Raw genomic sequence first — 23,098 nt, forward strand, 5'->3', positions numbered from 1 at the left:
GAGAGACAGACAGACAGAGAGACAAGGAGAGAAAGATGAAGGGAGAGAGAAATAGAAAGAGAGAGAGAGAGAGAACGCATTTTACAACGTCTGAGGGGTGTGCCAGGTCGGCGTGTCTCGGCGGGTAAAACCGTTGTCGCTCGACGACGATCTGTCGCGCGGATGCAACTCCGCGACGAACCCGCGACGCCGCGTCGGCGGCAGTGGTGGCGATCGACGTAGTAAGCGCGATACTCGCGCCGAAACGTCACATTGCTGTTGCTGCTGTTGCTGTTGCTGTCGCTGCTCCTCATGATCACCCGCGGGACGGGTCGGCCCCCTGTCTCATGCGCCTGTACAATCGATCTCGACGATGTCCTTCGGTACGTCGACAAACTGATACACCAAACGTTGGCCATCCACCTTCGCGAGGATGCCGCGCTGATAATAATAACGTAACGCCCTGCCCATCGTCTCGTAGTTCATGTCCGGCTTGTTCTTGTGCAGGCCCCAGAGCCGCGAGACCGCCTTGCTGTCGACCAACTTGAAGACACCCCGCTCGCGATTCGTCCACTTGATGTAGCGCGGACAGAACTCCCGGTCCTGCAGCAGCTTCAGCAGGAATTCCCACAGGTAAGTGGTCGAGCCCTCGCGCGACTTCCGCTTCACCGCGGCGCCGCTGCCGCCTCCCTCACCCTGCCGCGGCTTCTTCAGCTTGCTCTTCTTCGTGCGCGGCGGGAAGCCCAGGTCGAGGAGGTAGAGATCGTCCGAAACTGAGCTGGTGGCCGCTTGGATCACGCTGGTGGGTACGCCGCCGGGTCCCCGTGGCGGGCTCGGGGTGCAGGGAGTTGCGAACTGATTGGCTCCGCCGTACATGGAGTTCACGTAACTGCTGTAGCTCTCGGACACTGAGGACAAGAGAAAGGGGCGAAATTAGAACAATTCGCTGTCGATGAAAAATCTTGCGGATAATCTTTACTCTGTAAATTTCTTGGAGTGAAATTGCTTACTCAAAACCAGTGCTTAATTTATGCTTTGAGTCATATAAATCAATGTTTCGATCAATTTAGAGCAAATTGTTTGGAACTTATTAATCAGGAAAAAAGTAGAGTAAATCTGTTTCTTTTCAAGAAAAAAATACATCAGATTTTTATTCTTCATTTGGAAATACTTGCTCGGCGATTCGAAACGAATATTTTATAGTAATTTTATAACAATTCACTCTATGTAGGAATGAAAAGTCACTTGAATTGACTTTGTTTTGTTTTTGAGCGGAATTTTATTTGAAGAAATTTACAGAGCATGTGTGTTACACATAGGCAGAACGTAGCCTATGTCTACCAAGTGTTTCGCGTTGCGCAAAATATTACTAATCTCCGACTCTCAATAGGTGATTACTCGCGAACATTATAATTAATGAGATAACGTAATTACACGAAAATTATCTGAGGACGTCGATCTAGAGTGTCGGTTCAGAGTTTATCGACGTATCTTCCGACTCGTCAATACGCATGGAGACAAACGATTATCTTCCTGCTTTTTTGTCTCCTTTTTTATAGAACTGTTATTTATAGAGAAATAATCGCCATCTCGGCCGTGTATTTGTTTAATCACGCATTTGCGTGTATCCGTGAGCTAGAAGGGAGCGCGCGAGACTCGCACTATAACTCGTGCGTGGATCATTTCGCGTGTATTCACCGAAATAATCGTGCCGTCACGTCACGACAATGGGATCTATTTTATCGCGGCCAAGTGATACCAAACGCAGAAATTGTTTCAGCGTCGCGCTCGCGCGCAAAACCCATAAATCAAGCTCCTCCCGCGGTACCTCGAGAGTGCGCGCTTTAATCGCGCCTCGAACGAATCCTCGGCCACGAAGCGGCGTTATTATCTCGATTATTCGCGGCGGAGGGTCGAGTCAGCGTCTATCGAGTTAGTTTTCGCACCGCGCGACGGTTAAGTACATACGTCGCAATTGAACGTGCAATGAACTATTAATAGCCGTCGTTCTCGCGGAGCGAGAAAGAAAGAAAACATCGTGCTTGTCGTCGTCGTCATAGTCGTCGTCGTCATCATCAATATCGACGTCGCCACTGTCATTTCTGTCATGCGGTTGATCGATCACTCGATATTCGATGTCGATAGCCCCACCTTCTTGCTTACGTCGTACCACATTCGCGCTAGGAGAATCTCATTTCCGGCACACGCAGTAGGGCTGTAGATTAAAGCGCGGAAAAACTAATCGCGAGATGCTTTATTTTCATTAGTGTTGTCGGGCTGATCTGCCCGGTGCGATCTCTGCGACGGCGAGGTTCGCGCGTTTCAAGTCGCGTCGATAGACGCGACACATCGATCGCATAGATGTGATCACGATCTGAGGCTCATGCCGCGAGCATAGGGCCCTGCGCATTTATTCATGGGCGTAGAGAACGTCTGACGCGCGTTCGCGGATCGTTGTTCCTCCCCCTCCTTCTTCTCCTCTTCGTCCTGAAACGAGTGATCTCCCCGCATTTCGCAGAACCGGACGATCTTCTAAAAAGCGTCGCCGAGTTTCAGCAACTTACTTACTAAAGTTTAATCAGTGAACGAAAGAAAGGAGGCGTGCGAGTTCAATAGACCGAAAAGTTTTATCACTCGAATCCGCTCGCGCACACAGTTGATCTCGACAAAGTTTATCTCTCAGAAAGTGACGCTCGTCTCGTTGGAAACGAAGTCTCGTTGGAAGAAAAAAAAAGAAAATTGGTTTAAAATTGTTCAGGTGGTCCAGGGGTGGAACTACAGACACACCGAAATTGAAATCGCGAGAAGATTCGCACGCGCAACATCCACATTCATCTTTTGTATATCTCAAAGTTGTTGCTTCACACGAGAAATGATAAGGTGAATCAATAGTTTCGAAGCAACATCTTTTCTCGTCGCCACTAAACGTTGATCCGAAAGACGCGACCGGACACATTTGGGTGCTCCACGGTAGAGACGAAAAGTTTTGTAGGTCATACATTATCATCAGGACGAGCCACCGTGCATTTCTTACGCCAGAGTAATGCATGATTGATGTTGACTCGCGTCGATAGGCGCACGCAATTGCGTGACGAATCTCCGCGCGCGGACATTTGCGAGAGAGAGAATATCGCACTTTGAGCGAAGATATCGAGAGTCACGGGGACGACTGTTGCGAAAGAAATCTCGCGTTTCCTACGTCGCTAGAACGAATATACGTGGCACCGAACGTCGTGGCGATGGTGTCACCGCACGCATTCTCTCTCGTAAGGAGAGACATTCGACATATACACACACGCAGTCACAGATAGCGATGTACCGAATTACGCTCTGGAAGAAAGCAAGAGTGTTTCGAAACCGCATACGACAGATGAGTCTCTGCAACTTTTACGCCACTGAGAACGTGCACCGCAGCCAGTGTCACCGTGCAGCTCCCGCGGGAGAAAAAATTTCACAGCATTTGATACACACGCGCTGGCGCGCGCGCACGCATGCACGCACACGCACGCACGGTGGTGTACCACATTATGCTGGAAGAAAGCAAAAGTTTCGAAGCTGCCACGAAGCAGAGAGAAGCGTTCCCCTTTACGCCACTGGCCACGGGAGGAAGAGGAGACGGGTCGAGATAAAGAGACGAGGAGAGAGAGAGAGAGAGAGAGAGAGAGAAAGAGAGAGCGAGAGGGTTAAGCGCGGCGGCGGCGAACGGGTGAGAAAGAGGGGCACAGCAGAGGGACAGAGAGGGAGGGGGGAAGTTGGGGGAACTCTGCCTGCAGTATGATAGAGGACTGACCCGAGCCAAGGTTGCACGGGTGACGCCATCAAGCTACTAGTGCATAATAGCGCCGCTCGTTCTGAGGCCGCCGCGACTGCGCTAAAATCGGAACTCGTTCTCCGGCCCCTCGCACTCCTGCTCCTCCGCCACCTCCTCCGCCACCTCCTCCTTATCCTCATTCTCCTTACCCTCCACCCTGCCGTTCCATCGGTTCCCTTCCCCTTCGTCGCATCAACTCTCTCTCTCTCTCTCTCACTCTCTCGTCTTCCCTTCTCATCCCTCCTCGCCTCCGCCCCGGCTACATCCTTCTTTCGCGTCGTGCGTTGCAGTTCCGTGGAGGCTCGCGCGCGGTTGAACGATTCTTCGGGCTCTATTCGAGGTTTTCTGGTTTGCAGCGATGAGATGAGAGAAAAGAGGAGGAAGAGAGAGAGGACAAGATAAAGAAGGGGGAAGAAAGACAGAGAAATATTTATTTAGCGTTGCGAGGCGGTATCTCCTGCCGACGATAGAGCGGCGAATTACAAGATGGTTGCGCACGCGGAATAATGGCATTCGGTGTAAACGTCTGATACGTACGCAAAGAAATTCAACGGAAGTAATCGAGGACCCCACGCGAGACAGACACGTCCAAACGTCTCCAGAGAGAAGGAGAGATTTCGATAACCGAACACGGCGATATAAATAGCGCGCTTCACGAGAGACGAGGTAAATTTTGAAAGAGGAAGAAAGAAAGAGGACAGGGGAAGGGAAGGGGGACGGGAACGAAAAAGGGTGGGGCGGCGGCGGAGGGTCGGATTTTTGCCGGTGGCTCTAAAAATACAGAGAACGCACCGTTGTTCTCGGGAAGTGCGCGTACACGCGCGAAACGGTAGAGCACGAGAAGAAACGGACCGAGCGAGAGGAAGAGAAACCGGGAAGGTGGGAAGGAAACGGCGAGAAAGAGAGGAGGAAGGCGGTAGAGGCCCGCGGAGTGCGAGAACAGCTGGAGCGGATCGTGTTTACGCGCGGTATGACTGGCTAGATGAGTCAATCGTAGACCCGTTGTCTAGGAGCCGCCGCGGTGGGGGAACTGCTCCTACTTCACTGACCTATACCACGGGCGTCGTATAGCGCAGGAAAGCACCGCTAGAGACGACGCATCGCTAGCCGATGAGTCTGGTGCGCCGCGCCGTGCCGGAGACCGGATAAAGAGAGAGAGAAAGAGAGATTCCTAGAAGCGTAGGAGAGCCTAGGATCGATCGGAGACGGGCGCGTGAATGGGATACGGATTCGAGTTGCTAATTCTCATTCCGGGAACGTCGGTAGGAAAAATTCAAGCGCGATGCAAATCGAATAATTCCGGGGCGAGAAATCGAGACTTTGAGGAAGAGACGGTACGCGCAGACGAGACGGTGATTCCCGACGGTCCGAAAATAGGGGGACGAGAAACGGCGCGAATGAAGCAAGGATCCGTCTTGGCATGGAGAAACTGGAAATCCAAACTCGACGAGACTCTACGAATTCCCGATCCGTGGGATCGCGGCGAGCCGAGACATATGTCCTGATATCGGCGATCTAAAATTGAAATAGACGTCGCGTACTGTAAATTCGAGACTGTGGAGATACAGAGTCTAAAATTTCCAAGGTTATACGTTCTCAAATGCGGGCGAATGTGCAAAATTAAAGTTTATTATTTCATTATTAAAGTTTATTGTTTCAGCTTTCCCGCACTATATGTAAGTGACGCGCCGTCAGCGAGAAAGAGAGAGAAAGAGAATCCGTTATGCGAAAAATTGGAAATATTCCGGATGAACGAAACGGCGAGGAATTTTAAAGAGAGACGTCGGCTTCTCTCGTTATTATTTGCCTCTCCAAGCATGCTTGCATAGCGTCCCACTACTACCACCACTGCTACGACCACACCATCACACGTCGATCGCACCACAAAGCGCAGCCGGAGGTCGGCTTAAGGCGATCATTGGTCGAATTTAAATTCAAGTTTCGCTCGGCCCGACGAGACGGTGTTCCGCGACAATGAAACGACAGTCTAATACGTCCCCGAGGCCGTATTAATCTTCTACTTAAGCGACATTCCTCGACTCCTGTAACGCGCCTCGAAAACAAGGTGGATGCAGGGCGAGGCAGAGGCGTGGGGAGGAAACGGGAAAGAGGGGGGAGAGGTATTTTGCTCGCGAGGAGAGATTCCACTAGGAGCATCGAGCGATACGCGAAAGATTGCAGAAAGGCTCGTAACGAGAGTCGATCGGACTCCGACGAAACTTTCCAGCGTTCGAGATTGACATTTTAAAGGATAAAGAATGGAAGAAATTAAAGTTGGCGCTTGTCCGTGTTCATGACGACCGTTTAATTAGGACACATCACTTCCAGCCGTTCTATTTTACACCACATTTAAACAAGCCGATTTGGGTCGTCCCGCGGGACGATTTAATCCTATCTTGAATGAGCTCGCGTTAGACCGGCGATACATCCGGGTCCGTGAAGACCGATCGCTGTCCGTTCGATCCCTCCTCATAAAAAATTACGCTCGATCGCTCCCAAATCGATACCCCATCCTCTCGCTCGAGCACACGCTATCAATTTCTGGATTTAACGAGTCTCGCAACCGCGCGCGCAACCGGCGCGGCAGCGCGCCGCCGAGGGACGGAGATCGAGAAAAGGGAAGCGGATCGGGGAGAGCTCGGTAGGCGCATTTCCTCGTGGCTCTCGGGCCCGCGTTCCTTCCTGACAGCGTCGGCAGGAAGTTTAGCCGAGGGACTCGGTAACGAGTCGATAGTTAAAAATATACGGAAGGGTAGGCGCGCGCGCTCACGCTGCTCGACTGCGACGCGGCGCGACGCTCGTTTATTTTGCGGAGGATTTCGCGCTAGCCGCTCTCTCCTCGCGGGCCGGAAGTACAAGTATAGCGAGAAGGGTAGGACGGGTCATACGGAGGGAGAGAGACACGCGCAGGGGGGGGAGGGGGGAGAAGGAGAGAGTGGAAAAAAAAGCGTGATGAGCCGAGAAGCAGCGGGAGGCGGCGGCTCGGCCGACGAGACGTCGGTGGGGATATCCAGGGACGTACGATTCGACGGGATGAGCGGTAAAAAAAGCGGTTGCGCTAAAAGCGAGCTCGACGGAAGAGAGATGCTGCGAGAGACGAGAAAGGGAGGGAGGAAAGAGAGAGAGAAAGAGAGCGAGAGAGTAAAGGATAGAGACGGAGAGCGCATTCTCACGTAGTGACGGTCCCGGATAATTGGCTGGGAAGTCGCGCGCGCGCGCGCGCTTGCCCGCGTGATCTTCCTTTCGCCTTCGTTTTCGATAGCTCGCGGCTCGTCTTAGGGATGCTGCCGACATGCGGATACCCCTGCACATATCTCCAGTGACCGCCGGTTCGGCCGCGTTTCCGACAGCTCGCGGCTCCGCACGTCTGGGAATGCCTCCCTCCGTCGACGAACGGTTAATTACCATTAACGATACCGACGTTGCCGGGTAGCATCGGTGTAGCATCCGATGCAGCATGAATAAACATGACTTAAGCGTCTCTCTGAACGCATGTCGCCGCTGTGCTGGAGAATAACGAGCACCGTTATCCTATTCGTGTGCGGGAGTTGCTCGTGCAGCTATTCGGTCGTACGTAAAGGTAACGTTTCGTGGTAGATTGAGATTAGACTTTGACGGCTAGTGGAGATCTATTTCTTCTAGAAGAGCGGTCAAAATGACAAGTTCTTTTTTGGAAAGAAGGAACATGTAATGCAAAAAATGTCGACTTGTTCCTTTGAAAGTTATTCATCAGTTAAAAATCAAATACATTATTACGAATTTGAATAATTTTTATAAGAAATTGTAATCATTTCGAGTTTGCTCTGGTGATTGTAGTGTTACAAGCACATTCTCAGGAATATCGAATTGCACTACAGAAAGCTAATCGCGCAGCATCCCTTAAAATCGTTCTCTTATCCCCTTAGACCTTGCATCTCGAGCTTATAATATAATCGTAAAATTCCCAAAGAGAAGTTAAACGGCTTTCTTGGTAAGAAGACGAGAAGCTCGCTAGGTTGCCGCCGAAGGAGGAGGAACTCCCTCCAACAATCGACACATTTTTCGTGTCTAACACGGCGACCGAGGGCAAGTCAGCTGGAATTCTACCGGACGAGAAACTCGCTGCCTCTTCTGATCAACAACAACGACGACGACGACAACGACGACGACGACTACGACTACAACGACGTCGTGTTCGCGCGCGAGCATGGTCGCGTGACGCGAGTTCTCACGTACCAGGATTTTGAGAGGCGGAATTCCGCATGCACCTAAGTGCACGAGTTACTCGTAGCCGGAGGAAAGAGCGAGAAGGACCAGGAACGCCGGAGAGAGCCCCGACCGATGTGTTGTATATGTGTGTGTGTGGGATGCACGGGACGAAGGGAGCTGGCAGGATTGGAATATAGGGGCCACCGAAAGTGCTCGTCCGGCATAAACAAAGCGATCGTGGATTATGGTTCCGACACACAAGGCTTCGGAGAGTAGACTCGGTGTGCATGCTGTGTGTGTATGTATTTGTTGCGCACGGAAGAGGGAGAGCAGGCTGCGGCGAGGGGGGTGAGGAGGGTGGCGGAAGGGCAGGGTGAAGATGGGCCGGGCAGTGTCGGTGATAGCGGAGCGACGCCGATAGTAGTGTGGCGATGATGGTGGTGGCGGTGGTCGGATGGTGGAGTGGGTAGGAGGAAGAAGAAGAGGCAGCAGCGCGGAGGAGGAAGAGCAAGAGGTGGAGGAGGAGGAGGAGGAGGATGAGGTCGAGAGAAGGGGAGAGTTGACCTTCAGCTGCGCCGGGAAAGTCAGGCAGTCACTGACCGACAGACTAACTTAACTGCTCTATCCTTCTCCTCCTTCTCTCTCCTCCGCCTCCATTCGCGACCGGCTAGTCCGATGCACCGCGTTGCACGCACACATACACACACACACTCGCGCATATACCGAAATCCCTCCTTTCCCGCCGCCTCTCCTCTCCTTCTCCGCCTCTCTCGCTCTCTATCCCGTCGATCTCTCGGTGTTTCTCCGTCTATCTCTCTCTTTCCTCTTCTCGCGCCTTCCTATCCTTGCGCTTCTTCCTTCAGCATCTCCTCCCTACCTCTACACGACGCCTCGACGTCGTGACGTTCTTTCCCCTTGTCCCCCGAGCTCTCTTCTACCCACCTCCCCGAAGTCCCCCTGAAGTCTGCTTCTCTCTTTCCTCTCGTTAGACCAAGACCCCCGTCCCTGCCTATTATGTTACCCTACTGCCTCGGGCTACTATCTTTAACCCCGAAACCCGTTCAAATTGCGAACTCTTCTCCGCGTGCACGTGTACGTGTGCACCGCCGACGTCGTCGTCGTCGTCGTCGTCGTCGTCGTCGTCGCTTCTTCTCTACCTCTGTTTCTTCCCCCGCTCTCTTTCCTACACCCCGTTCCGTCACGCCGTCTCTCTCTCGGCACCTGGAGAAGGATAAAGAGCGACCGAGAAGGATGCAGGGGGATTGATAGTCGAGGAAAGACTCCGACTTCAATCCTAAACTTGGCGATGCGTCCTGCGAGACGCGTCTCTCTGCTCTTCGCAGCCTGGAATTGGAATTTCTGTCGGGCGACTCGCGCGCATCCCTCAATTTTCGAAACGTGTCATTTTTTTCTCTTCTCTTTGCAACTTATCTCCTCTGATTTCTTATCGTGGCCGCTCTTTGTTACGTAAGCTCTTTGTTACGTAACCGAGAGTACTTCATTAAAGAGGCGTCGCAGTCTTAAATCTTTCGCCACACTCGCGAAGTTTTGAGCGCGTTTTCTCGGTGTGCTTTATCTGATGCAATGATTCAAATTCGCTTGCTCGCTTTTGCCGAATTTCAAGTTAGCAGCGAAACATCGCCAGGCGATCGTTTCGATCGTCGACCACTTCTTTTCCGTCTGAGAACGATCCCATCGACGATACTCGGCTGAAGTCGCTGGATCTGTTAATATTTCGTCGTCTCGGTCATTCGCGGGACGATTTACCGCGCTCACGCCGTACCTCATCGGAAGGGAATGCTCTTCCTGGTCGTTACGTAAATACATTTTCGACGTTGGAGAACGAAACTTTGTATCTCCGGTCAGTTTCGCGCCAGCGATGAGCAACGCTGTTTTCATCATTGACGAAAGCGTGGGTGGTGGTGATAGTGGTGTGTGTGCACCTCTCTCTCTTTTTCTCTTTCATTCTCTCGTGGTTTCTGTTTTCCGCGAAGTGTCGGCCGCTCTTCTCGACTTAGAGCGAAAGACAACCGCAAGAGTAAGAGAAAGAGGAGAAGAGAAAAAGGGGAAGGAGAATGAGGGGGATAGGAAGAGGATGGTAAGGAGAAGGAGGAGGAAGAGAGATTTACGTTCCGGGCGCTTTTTTCCGCACGACCACCTTGACTGCCTATAAAATACTCGCGAAACGTGTGTGTGTGTGTGTGTGTGTGTGTATGTATGTATGAGTGGGTTTTGCGAATCCGCCGACCGCGTCGATTTCGCGACGAGCAATATAACGCGCTCGGCGCGGGAGATGACGTTAACGAGGAAAAAGACGGCGGTCAGAGCGACGATGACAGGCACAAAGTTCCCGGGAAATATCAATTATTGTATCTACGCGACGAGATATCGATGACCTGCAAACGCCAATGATTATCGTCCCGCAAGTGTCGAGCTCCCATTTGTCAACTTCGTCTTAGCAGCGCGATTTTTCGTCGGTCTATTCTCGTCAAAACTCATTCTGCGGAATTTCGTCAATTTTCGCGCCTCGGGAGGAAACAGAAGATAGAGATCAGGAGAGTACAGGACAGGGCGACGGCGACGTCGATACCTCGTTAATATTTCGCGGCAACAACGATAAAAAAAACTGTATTCCCGGCGCAATCAGAATTCGTTTCTATCCGATGATCTTGACCTTTGCGATATTCGCGGCCGGCGCTATCAAGAACGATAGCGGTTGGCGGTGGTGCCTCAATGTACGTCGTACAATTAAAACATCACATCGTGCATCATCGGAGATCGCGAGGGAATGTTGTTGCTGGGCAAATAAAGCAAGTGAGTCGGCGATCTGAAAATAATATTCGCAAGCCGTGCGAGTATCGTTCCGCGGCAAATTTGGCGTCGCCACTTGACCGTTCGAAAAGAAAAATATCTTTCTCTTTCTCTCTTTCTGCCTCTTCCTCTCCCGAGGAAGAGTGGCAATTTTCCACGTAGAATCCCACGGATGAAAGCTCGATCAGCGACGACGACGGACAGAATCATCCTCGTTGCTTCCGACTGATTTCACGACAAACGCTTTCGGCGGCAGCGACCGACTCGTGACGGTCACTTTCGTTCTTCCCCGACAAAATGAGCTCCTCCGCGATCAAATTACGTGCAATGGGCGCAATTACTCGTCCAACGTGCCGCGGATACGCCGGATGTCCCTAAATTAGCGTGTAAATGCCCGCGGAGCGGCATTGCTCGCGAAAGATCGACGAACTCCCCGGAAACTCGGAGACACCCCGTTGAGGCATCCCTTTACAATTCCGCTCGGATAATCGCGATGACGTTGCCGCAGGGTATAAGGTAACGGTCTAAATTGTGGGTCACATTTAAGGGTAGAGTAACTTTCAATTATTTACATAAGTTTGCGGATCGAACATCAGAAGAAACTGTTGATATACCAATATAAGCAACTAACAGCATTTTTTTAAATATTGGACTAGAAACTGCTAGCGGTTTCATTAATTTAAAGAGTCGATAAAGCAATTGATATATCCTAGATTTTTTCTTGAATATTAAGAATGTTTTCGAATGTAAGTTTAGCATATAATTGTAAAAAAACTAAGGAATATAAAAAAAATTTCCGTATTTCCGTTATAATGTGTGCTTTCTTAATTCATACACAACAAAATGTCCCTGTCTGTCTATATGTTCCTTAGACACTTTCAAACCTTTTAACCGTCCCAAATTTTGTAAAGTTACTCTCTAGGAACTTAAAGAAAATGTAGGAAAGTGTAAGCTAATCCAAGCCTATTCTGAATCCCACCTTATCTCAAGTCTGAAATTGGGAGCCGACCCATGATTAGGACTGTTACCTTACGTCCCGGCAGAGAACTCATTCGGGATGATAATGTTAACGTCATCTTCCGCCGGGCGAACACACTCTGAAGCAGGATCGGCCGCGAGACGGAAGAAGAGAGGGATGCGAGAAAGAAGCGCGTCGATAACCCGGTGAAATACACGCGTTTTCGTTCGCGGGCGAAATAAATGCTACGCGCGATTTATAACCCGCTCTCGCCGCGGTCGAAGCGCGACGTATCGCCGGCGTGCATCGTTTGCGGAATACGTTTTGCCCAGCACGGCGCGGCGCAGCGGGTTCGTCGATCGGTCGATGGGATTCTTATTGTCGGTTTCCTGCCGCACGCGTATCGCGCCGGATAGCTCTTTGTAAGCTCGCTCTCTCTGTCTCTCTATCTCTCTCTGTCTGTCTCTCTCATCTCTCTCTCTCGTGCGGCCTCTCAGTATCCGGAAGTCTCGACTCTGCGAAGATCAACTGCGCGCGACGGTGCGCCGACCGAACGACTCTTCGTCGTTGGGCTGCGCGAAAGCGCGTTCCGCACCGCGAAATTCCAACAGGTTTTCCCGATTGAAGAGTTTGCGACTTGTTGATGGCTTTTGGACGCATAGCGGGTTGCAGGCGGGGTTGATATCGGGCCTAAAACGGCCGATATCCAAGCGATCGGGACTGATGCGCGCAACGCGAGCTACGTGCGCGCGCAAAACGCAGTTACGCACAATGACGAACCGCAAGTCGCACGCTACCCACGTCGCATCGTTCCTTTTGGTACGACGGACGAGCTCGAGACAACGACGACGGCGCGAATGAAAAGAGCGACAGGTGTAGGCATAATGGTGGCGGCACACACCGCCGGGCGACTTATGCGGAGAGAGACATGGTGCGTGTCCTCGGCGACGTCCTCGCGGAGCGCGACGCGTCGGCTGAGAGCGCGAAGAACAAGCGAATTTATCGAATTAATAACTCTGACTGAACCGTTGTCCCTGTGGCTCAAATAAAGTAAAATCTCAAGTGGAATCTACTGAAATAAAATCTAAAATAAGATGGAGGCAAAAAATATAAATTACCAATCTCTAGACATGTACTTGATCCTGGATATTATTTCTGCTTTGGTCTTTAAATATGCATAACTTTCTATCTAAAATATACGTTCTATATATATATATATATATATATATATATATATGTGTGTGTGTGTGTGTGTGTGTGTGTGTGTGTTTTATGTTGAAAATTTAAATACTCATATACCGAGAGAAAAAAATATCAAGGAAATAGTAGATATTTATAACACCCACTAAAGAAATATTTACTATATTTTCTTCTCTCGATATTTCTTCTCTCAATGTATTTAAAAGCCAAGACGATAAGAATATCCGGGATTAGATACATTCGAGAACTGATACTCTTTTATCTTTTAAGCAATTCTGCTATGTCATCATGAAAAGTCGAAAGGGGTAAGAAGACATGAAACGCTGAGGAAAATTGGGAAAGAAAAAATTAATTATCGATGAACGCGGCGGCAACAGAAGACCACCATCGAGACGGTACGACATTCGAAGCTGATCGGGGATTCGAATAGTCGTGGAAAAAAGGACAATAAAATATTCGAAGTGAGCGCGGTAAGGCGGTGGCCACCTTATCGCGCACGTCTTCTATGCACCGATCCGATCGGCCGGCCAGGCGCGTTATTTCTTTTCGTTCGACGGACAGCGACAGGACGAGAAAGAGAGAGGGAGATCGGAAGACTACGGCGACGACGACGGGCAAACGGTAAGAATGCACGGCTCCTCTCTTCCGTCGTCGCGGACGACGCGATGTGTGCGAGGTCAGTGACCATGGCGCGCACTCTCGCCGGTCGCACTTCTTGCGGCCGGGAGAAGCGAAGGAGGAGGAGGAGGAGGAGGAGGAGGAGGAGGAGGAGGAGAAGGAGGAGAAGGAAGAAGAAGAAGAAGAGTAAAGGGAGCGAGGGGGCGGTAATGCAACGGGAGAGCAGGAAAAGTAAGAAAGAAAGAGAGAGAGAGAAACGGAGTTTCGCGCGACGCAAAATACGGCCCGGTGTTTAACGGTCGGATGATACCGAATTTAGAGGCCGGAGGTGGCATCTTGCGCCTTCTTCGACGGGGAGTAGCACGCGGCTTTTAATTGGCGAGAGAAGGCGAACGAGCGAATAAGAGAGAGAGAGAAAATGACATCCGAATTCGGCCGGTGAAATACGGCCTTGAAGGAGACTGGTTCGCGTTCGCGAGCGCAAACATATTTACGAGACCGTTAATTTCTCAGCAATAAGAAAGCGAACTATCTCGCGGGACGTATGTTCTCGTCCCGGGAATATTTCGCGAGTATAACTTCTTCGGTAAGACGACGACGACGACGACGACGACGGTGTAGTGAGCGGCGTTACGCGTGTAATGGGATTTATGTCGCGCGGATAACAGGAAGAACCACCAGCCGATGACGTTGCGTCAAGGCGGCACTTAAATATCCGTCGGTTACAAAGAGAGACGCGTCTCTCAGATTGTGCTTCGCGTGGGCGAGACCAACACCTGCGCGAGGCTCGAGAGTCGATCCTACGCGTGCACGCGAATGTGGTCTTGCGACTTAATTTATTATTTAAGGTAGCGCGCGTAGCCGCGAGGACAACGTAATGGTGAAAGTTTCCGCTCGGCATAAGCCAGGCGACTTCTCGCTTACGCGCTTATTCTCGGACGTATTGCACCAGGATACCTCGAGATCATGTAATCGAGATAGAGTGTATGACGATTCGACTTTTGTCGCCAGTCTTCGCGTTTCATCACTGTGAGCTCTCTTATTTTAAATAAATAATTAATACCTCTCTGAGATAAATGCACCAATGCACCTGGACGCTAATTACACTGCCACTTAACTGTGAATATTCTTATTGTTTTGGTCTTTAAATACGAATATTTAAACTTTCAATAGAGAGAGAACATATATACACATATTGAATACACACATATATTCTACATTGAACCATCAGTATTACTAGTGTCCAGGCATTGATACGTTTGCCTTAATTGCCTGTCGCGATTTCAAAGCGACACGTCAGAGACTTGCTTCTGTCGAGATGTTTTGCAAGAGGATCTAAATCCTGACTGCGAAACGAGACATGGCGCAGTTTGTGCGCCACTGAAGCAACCGATGACGAGTCAACGTCCGATCTCGGAAGAGGAACAATCCAGCCGACGCAGAGGTCCGCCGGAAGCGATCGTGTTTGAAACGTAATCAGAAACGCGCGTCAGAGACGTCTGCCGTGAAGCAAATACGCGTCGCAGCATGAATTTCTATTAGCATCCCGGCTCAATGTCGAGTCGACGTTCTCTCTGGGGGGTCTTTAGGAAGAAAAAAGAAATCAATTCCTCAGCACGTAACACAGTGGGTCAGGATCGCGATGCACGGCTGTGGACACGTCGCGTCCACATTAACGGAGTTGCGCAAAAAGAAAGCGATAAGACTCGCGTTCTCCATGGCGAGCGAGCATGATGCAGTCCTCGCGAGACTCGCCGTGGACTCGCCCGACGACGGCTCTATCGACGCGACAGATAACCCCTCCTGGCAATTGCCAAAAGCGTGGGTCGCGGCCGCGATAACAACTGCCGGCCAGGGTGACTCGGGTCAGCGCCGTTGACATGGACCGCCATCCCGGGCAGGCAGGCGCTCCTATCGGTCCGCTACTGACTGATTACAATAATAAGATAACGATTGCAGTGTGAAAATGCAAATAAATCGAGTAATTTCTTGCCATCTGGCCTAGAATTAATAGAGCTGCCGCCGGGTCGCCTATCTTAGTACGTTACACAACTCGAGAGAGAAAGAGAGAGACTCTCGCAACGTGGAAATTCGCACTCTGCCTCTTCATATAGTCGCGATAAAGAGCGGGCAAGAGCCTTCCGTCTTCGCGAACACCGTCGCGAAGTGATAACGCGTGCGCTCGCCATCGAGGAGCCTCTTGAGGGAAGAGATGCGTGCAGAATTGCGAGATATTTAAAGGATCTGTCGCAAAAGTAGGCTATCGGCCTCGCTTTGGATAATGCTTTAATAAACAGTCGACCGGAGGGAGGTGGCTTGTTTGTTGCGGGCTCGTTTCTTTTGCGCTCGTGGCCGACGTTCACGTTGTCGCTCCGTTGACTCCCGGCTCGTTTTCAAACGTGGACAAGCGACGCCACGTGCACGTGCAGACGCCATGTTTTCGACAGGAAAAGTAGAAAGCGTATCAGATCGAGTTCAACGGTGTGATCCGCCGGTAGAAGGCGTTTATATGGCGTTCGCTGCGAAAAAGAAAATACAGACGCGACGCGGTTGTTGTTCCCTTGTTTCCCGAGCGACGCTGCTTATTAACGCGTCGAATCTCTCTCTTCGAAATAAGTTCATCAAGTGTACAATCAGCGATCCATTTCTCAGATCTATCTTTATACTCCGTTGTCTTTGTACGAGCGAGAAAAAGAGAGAAAGAAAGAGAGACAGAGTCTTCCGCGGTTTCTTCGTGGCGACGATCCTCTACGACGATAACGTACGTGGGAAATGCAGCGTTCACGCGGAAAGCGCCGCGGAAGGAAGGGTTGTTGCAGTGATGGCGATCAGAGGGATGCATTCTCGCTCGAGGAAACGGTATCGTCGCGTGTATCTCAGGCTCGCAAGGTCGCGCGCAAGGGGAGCTGGTCTCGCGCTGCAATAATAATAATAATGATGATGATGCGGCAGCGCGGAAAGCGGCGAGATCCTGGCGTGCTGGAGGAGCTCTCTAACGCGAGCTCGCGCATACTGAGGAGCAGGAGAGCGTGTGCACAATGCGCAAATGTGGGTCGAGAGTTTAATGCGGCGGCTGCGAATGTAAAAGAGGCTGCCGCGCCGGCATCTCCCGCTGCGTTACTCGCGCGATGACGTAACGTCACGAGTGTCCGAATGCGGCGAAAAACGAGTATGTCCCGTCCCCAGGTCGTTCGCGCGCGCATTTGGTTACGCGGGAACCCGTTTCACCCCTTCTCCGGGGGGGATGCGGTTTTTTGCAAGCTCCGAAAAAGTCGGAGGAACTTGCGCGCGGAGGTAATGCGCCGATGGGAATTGTACGGTATGCCAGAGCGATACACGATAGAAACAGCATTCGTCTATAACGCAACTCACGTACGTGCACGATAAATTTAAACATGACCAAGCAAGTAGTGGCAGAAGAACGTCGACGAGATGTCAGTGACACACCAGGCGCCGCGGATTTTTCGTCGGCATCTTTCCATGGAACTGAAAGTTCACGCAGCGCGGCGATAACGATTCCCCGAGTAGAGCGAAGTTCGCAATTGCGACAAGGGTGCCAGAGAGGATCATTTATTCAATGCGCGCAGGGTGGACGGTGGGGAACTGGGAAGCCGTACGTCGACACGTCGATACGTGGAAACGTTGCGTACACACGCACGTACTGCACACATACACACACACCCAACGGCAACAGACAACCCTGTACAGTAGCCGAGCGTATCAAGTAGATAATAGAAATCGAACACGGAGAAAGGAAGGCGCGACTCGCGTACAACAGGAAGAGTTTCGCGTGCGAAGCAACCACCGCCTCCGCCACCGCCGTCGTCGTCATCGTCGTCGTCGTCGCCGCCGTCGTCGCCGTCGTCGTTGGCGCGCCACGTTCTCCACGCCCGTTCACTTTCTCCGATAGTACTAGAAACAGCTCCGTCTCCCTCCCTTTCCCACCCCTCACCTGGCCGCGCTCACCACTCCTCACCGCGCCGCGCCTGGTTCCCCTCCACCCCACTCGCGGGCGCATATGCCCGCGGATCTAGGCTAGCTCAGTGGGTCTAGGTCTAGGCTGGCCGCGGCGTCGCGTGCGCGTGCAGTATGCACCGGCGATGCAGCCGCGCGCCTCGACGACGCGACACGGCGCGGCGCGCGCGAACGCGGGACACGTTTTATATTTAGACGAGGGCGGCGAGCGTGTGCGCGAATTCGCGACGAGGCGCCCTTTTCGCTCTCGCATTCGCCGCGCAGCGAATGCAACGATGAAGAGAAGGAGAATATATACATGTAAAGAGAAAGAAAGAGAGAGAGAGAGAGAGAGAGAGAGAGAACGCGCGCGGGCCGATCCCTACAGAGAGCGCCGGAAATGAATCATTTGGAATTGTCAACTTTCAATTCTACACTGTCGGGCACACGTGCAGCTCGTGTAAAAAATATCTACAGTCGTGGAAGCTGTCGGTCGCGTCGTGTCACCCCGAGTCGTTCTTCTGCTTTCGGAAACGACCCGTGGGTTACGTAAACGTCGTTGCACCCACCGCTTTCGTCTGTTGCGAAACTGCAGCGAGTTTCATGGTTAAAGGGAATGGCGTTACGCGAACGGCATGCGCGAAACGAAATCGTGAAAAGATCACTGGGGGAATTTGAGTGGGTCGGTTTTTCAGACCGATGCACAGTCGTGTACAGTCGATTCTATTGGCGCAATGAATTGCCAAAAAATCGCTGCAGTCCGCGAATAATTATATTACCTGGACGGTTTTAACTCGCTGACTGTCGTTCGCCAAAGCTTCGCTCTCCAATCGAAATTCTTTTTCATTCATTCGACCGACACTATTATCACTACTCTTATACTCTGCGTTTTAATCACGTACTTTGAGAAAGAATTTCCGGATGCATATAGGGCGACAAATTACGTTCGGATTCATATTGTGGCTTTCACGATAGACTCGGGTTAACCGCGACATGCGGTAATAATCGTGGGCTTTCAGACTTTGGAACTCGGTGAACAGCAGGCATAATCGGTGACCGAGTACGAACGGATATATGGGACAGTAGTGTATAATTTACGAAACAGGAAGTGCGAGGCAGGCATGTAGCAGATAATGAGTATCGGAGGAAGAGAGAGAAAGAAGGAAAAGAGAAGAAAGGAAGAAAGGGACTAACACGACGTACACACGACGTATGTGACGCATCGTCACCGAAATATTCGACGCTTTGCTCTTTTCAAATCTTTGCACCGAGTGTTTCATCCAGCTGAGCAATCCAGCGCCGTAATTAAATTCCTATTAATATAAATCAGTCGCGAAATTAATTGTTAAATGAGCTCGCGCACAATCTATTCGCGTCTGTTCTCGAGAATAAATTAGTCACGCGCACGTTTCTCGATTTTCCTCGTTAATTAACTTCGTAAATTAGATTGCCATCGGATTTTCTCGAAAGCTTCAATAATTATTGCGCAAAAGACGCGCGGAGAGGAGCGTACGATCGGTGCTGCTGTTGATGGAAAGGAAAAGGATGTAGGAGAGCGAAGAACAGAGAAATGAGAAGGAGGAAACTTTTGTGCGACGACGACTCGCGGTTTCTTCAGGCGCAGCCAGCATCGCACACCGACACGAACGAAAGTGAGTGCGCGCGAGCGCGGATAGGAAGAGATCCGCGCGTGTGTTCCCTTCTTCTCTTTCTCCGTGATCTCGCTATCCTCACGGTGAACGAGCAAGAAAGTGTACCTCTCCGCGGAAAGAGGAGACCCGTAACCCTCCGACGTGAGAGCAAGCGAGCAAGAACGAACTCTGAACGATGGGGAACGTTTCCGCGTGCACGCGAGCGAGACGCCGCGTCGAAGAGGAAGGAGAATATGTTGAGGAAAGCTCCATCCAGAGTTCATATTTTTGAAAAATATAGATTATATATTAATGAGTTAACGTCGTGTAAATTTCGTTACTTTATGACGTCAATCTTCATTTCTTTTCCTTCTTTTTTTAAAGTGTATCTAGGACGCTTCAAAAGAGCTGAGCTCTTCGATCGTAAGCACCAGTCAGAAGGAGGAAAAATTTGACTACAACGGTGTAGGTAGGTACAGAGACACAAGGAGAAGAAAAGGAAGAAAAAAGGAGTCTGAGGTGGTCGGGCGATATATCTAGTAATGCTCCACACAAAGAGAAGACACGTAGTAGTGGCTTTCGTCATAAACGGAGCGGAGCGAAGAGCTCGATGACTGACAGAGACCGACGTAGTTTATCGAGCAGGGGGGAAATACGGCAGAGGGAGAGAGAGAAAGAGAGAGAGAGGGAGGGAGGAAGAGATGGAGGAAGAGAAGTGGAAGGACAGAGGCGCAGTCTAGGGCAAATGGGAGATAGAGCGAGAGAGGTCCGCCACACGCGATACCAGTTAAGCGCGAAAACGAAGAATAAAAAAAGACGCAAAGGGAGAGAGAGGGGGGGGGAGAGAGAGAGAGACAAGGGGAAAAAGGCAGAGAAAGCGAATGAGCGCTGGAAGAACTGAGGAAGACCAGATTACGTCTCTTTCGAGGAGTGCGACGAGAACGGAGAATGTCGGACGTGTCTGTCCACGCGCACTCCGAGAGGGAGGACGAACGAGGCGAGGGGGAGGGAGTCCGGGGGGGACGGGAGGGTGGTAGGTTGTTGGGCAGGGTGTAGGAAACGATCACACCACCCCGTGGAGCCGAGCGGAAGGGTGGAGAAGGAAGGGAAGGACATGGCGATGTGCGATGTCGGAAGGCGGCGGGGAAGAAGCGGGACCGACGGCGAGAAGAAGGAGGAAGAGAGGAGGGCACCGCGCCGCCACGGTGGAGGGGGGACGAGAAAGAGAGGGGGGTCAGACGGGGTGAATTGCCGGCGACAAGGTCACCGTCTATACCTCGCTGAAACCGCCGATACGTGCCTTCGGCGTTATACTCGCACGGTACTCTAGCTGCGCCGTCGTTTCTCTCTCTCTTCCTTTCTTTCTCTCTCTCTCTCTTTCTCGTCCCCCTCGCGCCCTCCTGCCTTCGCCGCCACCCTCCGCGCGGCCAGTTACATGTATGCATACGTGCATACACGGCCGTGGTGCACACGCGCGCCGGCCCATGCGTGAGCTAGCATAATAGGAATAAAGAAAGTGACGCTCATCGCGAATGCGACGAGCAGAATGCGCCAGCCAGAATTTCGAGGGTCGAGGATGGAGCACGCGGGCCGGCCGGAGGCTGCTTTATTTTGTTAATGCCCGCCGCCGTGCGTTTTCACGATCGACGGTCTCGCCGCCGACGTCACCGCCGGGCCCGGTTTCTCGATTTCCGTTTATTCAACGTCGTCTTCGCGAAGGAGGCTCCACCTCGTCGTCGGTGGGTGACGTGGCAGAGGACGAGCGGATCAAAGGTAGCAGAGCGTGAGAAATTATTTCGGGCGGCGTGCGCTTCCTCCTCGCCACCGAAAGCCGCATTTAAATGCCCGAAGGATGCTATTTTCGGCGGCAGGAAACGCCCCGCGAGATACGGTCGCGCGGAGCGTCAATGCGCGCACCGTCGCCGGAAAGCAGTGCTGCGAAGGTTCATCTAGACTCCCTTATCGAAGGCTCGCGAGAGGAAGGACGACACGACGGCGAGTAGAGTGAATGACTCGGTGCGCTCTACTTGGATTTTCCACGATTCGGGAAGCCCGAACGGATTCTGCAAGAAATCTGCCTTGTTTTCGTCGGCATCTCCAGTGTCACGTGGTGACCTCGTCTGACTCTTGCAGCCGGGCGCCTCCTGATTGCTGTCACCGTGAACTAGGATTTCGAAAATATTCACGCGAATCAAGTCGGGAGGTTGAAACGCGCGCACATCGCCTCGTCGCATGTGCTCGACGCGACGATAGTCGCCTCGGCAAAAGGAGGGAAACCTTGAAGAGAGGCGTTTACTCGACTTACGAACACACTCTCTCCCACTTCCTCTCTCACGACGACACGCCATCCTTCACTTACCGATTATCTCTATCGCCGTTGAACTGAATCTATCGAACGCGTGCGCGCGCGCGCGCGGTATCTGCTCCCCGAGAATAATTCCGTGGTGCGAAACGAGGCTTCTTATTATTCGCGCGACACCACGACGACAACGACGACGGCGGTTCGTATTTCGCGGTGTGAATTTCACACACTTAAGGCAGTATCATCGTTATTATTCCGACGCGCCGCCGAATATAGAGCCCGAAATTCGGTAACTAAATCTATCGTAAATTTCGACGCCGAGTGTGCCGCAAATAATTAAACAGACAAATTTCATTGAAACCATCGATATCAAAATTATCGATTTTCAGCTTCAGAAACCGCCTTAGACACACTATTTTCACCATACCCGGATGAAAGAGCGCACGATAAAAAAATAACACAAATAAAATTTACATTGAAGCTTCCTAGTCGCTCGTGTTCCTCCAAAAAGCGATCGGCCAATTTTTCGGGCGAAGATACGAAACGTTAGTTCGCGGCGCGAGCTAAACGCGAGCGGTTGAGAACCGTCTGGTGCAACAGCGCTATGCATTTTTGCCGGCGGCGGCGGCGGCAGTGGCGGCGATGATGGTGGTGGTGGTTGTGGTGGTGGTGGTGGTAGTGGTGGTGGCGGCGGCGGCGGCGGTGTATGTACATGCACACGCACACGCGCACGCGTGCGGCGGGCACGGCAAGTGCACACAGAGGAGCACGCTCTGATAATATGTACACTGCAAATATACAATACTACAATACACACGTCGGTAGGGGCAGAGACCCAGGAAGGACGCGCTTCTCTGTCAGCCTGCCTGCCAGCCTATGCGCCTATCTGTAAAGCCGAGTTCCCGTCCTCCTTCTTTCCTCCTCGTCTACAGGGCGATCCACAAAGACGGCGAAGACGCAAAACGAAGACGCGAGGATCGACGACGACGTGATCTTTACACGCCCGCGCGAGTACAGCCGGCCTTTTGCTGAATAGTGCTTCTACTTTTGCTACTGATAACTCTGATTTTGGATCAGACAATGACACGATCAAGACGGTTTTTATCTCCGTCCATCCGGGAGATAACGCCGCGCAAGACGCCAACCTTGAATCGCGTATCGCTCACGGGTTTCACGTGAGCGCGGCTCAATGGACTCTGATTTAACTGGGCTCGATTTTCGCGCGAACATAATGCGCTCTAATTAATCAGGATTTCCTCGTTGTTTACCGGTCGATCGTCAGAATGACTCGCGAAAGATGCAGCCTTGAATTAAATATGTTAATGAGGTTTTTATAAGCAATAGATTCCCGAATGCGTACTTGGCAGTCTAATTAAAGTTCTCCTCTTCGTCTACAAGATTAGCTACTATACGTTTCTCTCTATGTCTGAGCACATACAACTAATGGATTCTTTTGAAATTAATGTTTTCTGAGTAAACGCGAATGTTCTAATTAATAACACGTTATCTGCACGATTCGCCAAAAGATAACGCGCAAGACGCAATTCCGAATCTGCATATAACTCGCATATGCGATAATCGATTTTTTCGGTTGCGCGATCTCTGCATGTAATATTGACAGCTGCAATTTCTCTCTGATCTCAACA

At 51.3% G+C, this 23,098-nt stretch overlaps 1 protein-coding gene across 6 annotated transcripts in view; it reads right to left on the reverse strand.

Annotated features, from left to right (window-relative positions):
- Positions 1 to 6: 6 nt before the first annotated feature.
- LOC116841865 (ecdysone-induced protein 74EF) overlaps positions 7 to 23,098 on the reverse strand; it is a 241,750-nt gene continuing 218,658 nt past the window's right edge. For all 6 annotated transcript variants that reach the window (XM_032810299.1, XM_032810301.1, XM_032810300.1 and 3 more), the window contains one exon: positions 7 to 887. In XM_032810299.1, coding sequence (XP_032666190.1) covers positions 325 to 887 — 563 coding nt within the window. In that variant the 3' untranslated portion in view covers positions 7 to 324. The remainder of the gene's footprint in view (positions 888 to 23,098) is intronic.

Source organism: Odontomachus brunneus, unplaced genomic scaffold (genome assembly GCF_010583005.1).
Source record: "Odontomachus brunneus isolate Ranch 3 - 2012 unplaced genomic scaffold, Obru_v1 Obru_scaffold_019, whole genome shotgun sequence".
In the NCBI taxonomy this organism is placed as follows: Eukaryota; Metazoa; Arthropoda; class Insecta; order Hymenoptera; family Formicidae; genus Odontomachus; species Odontomachus brunneus.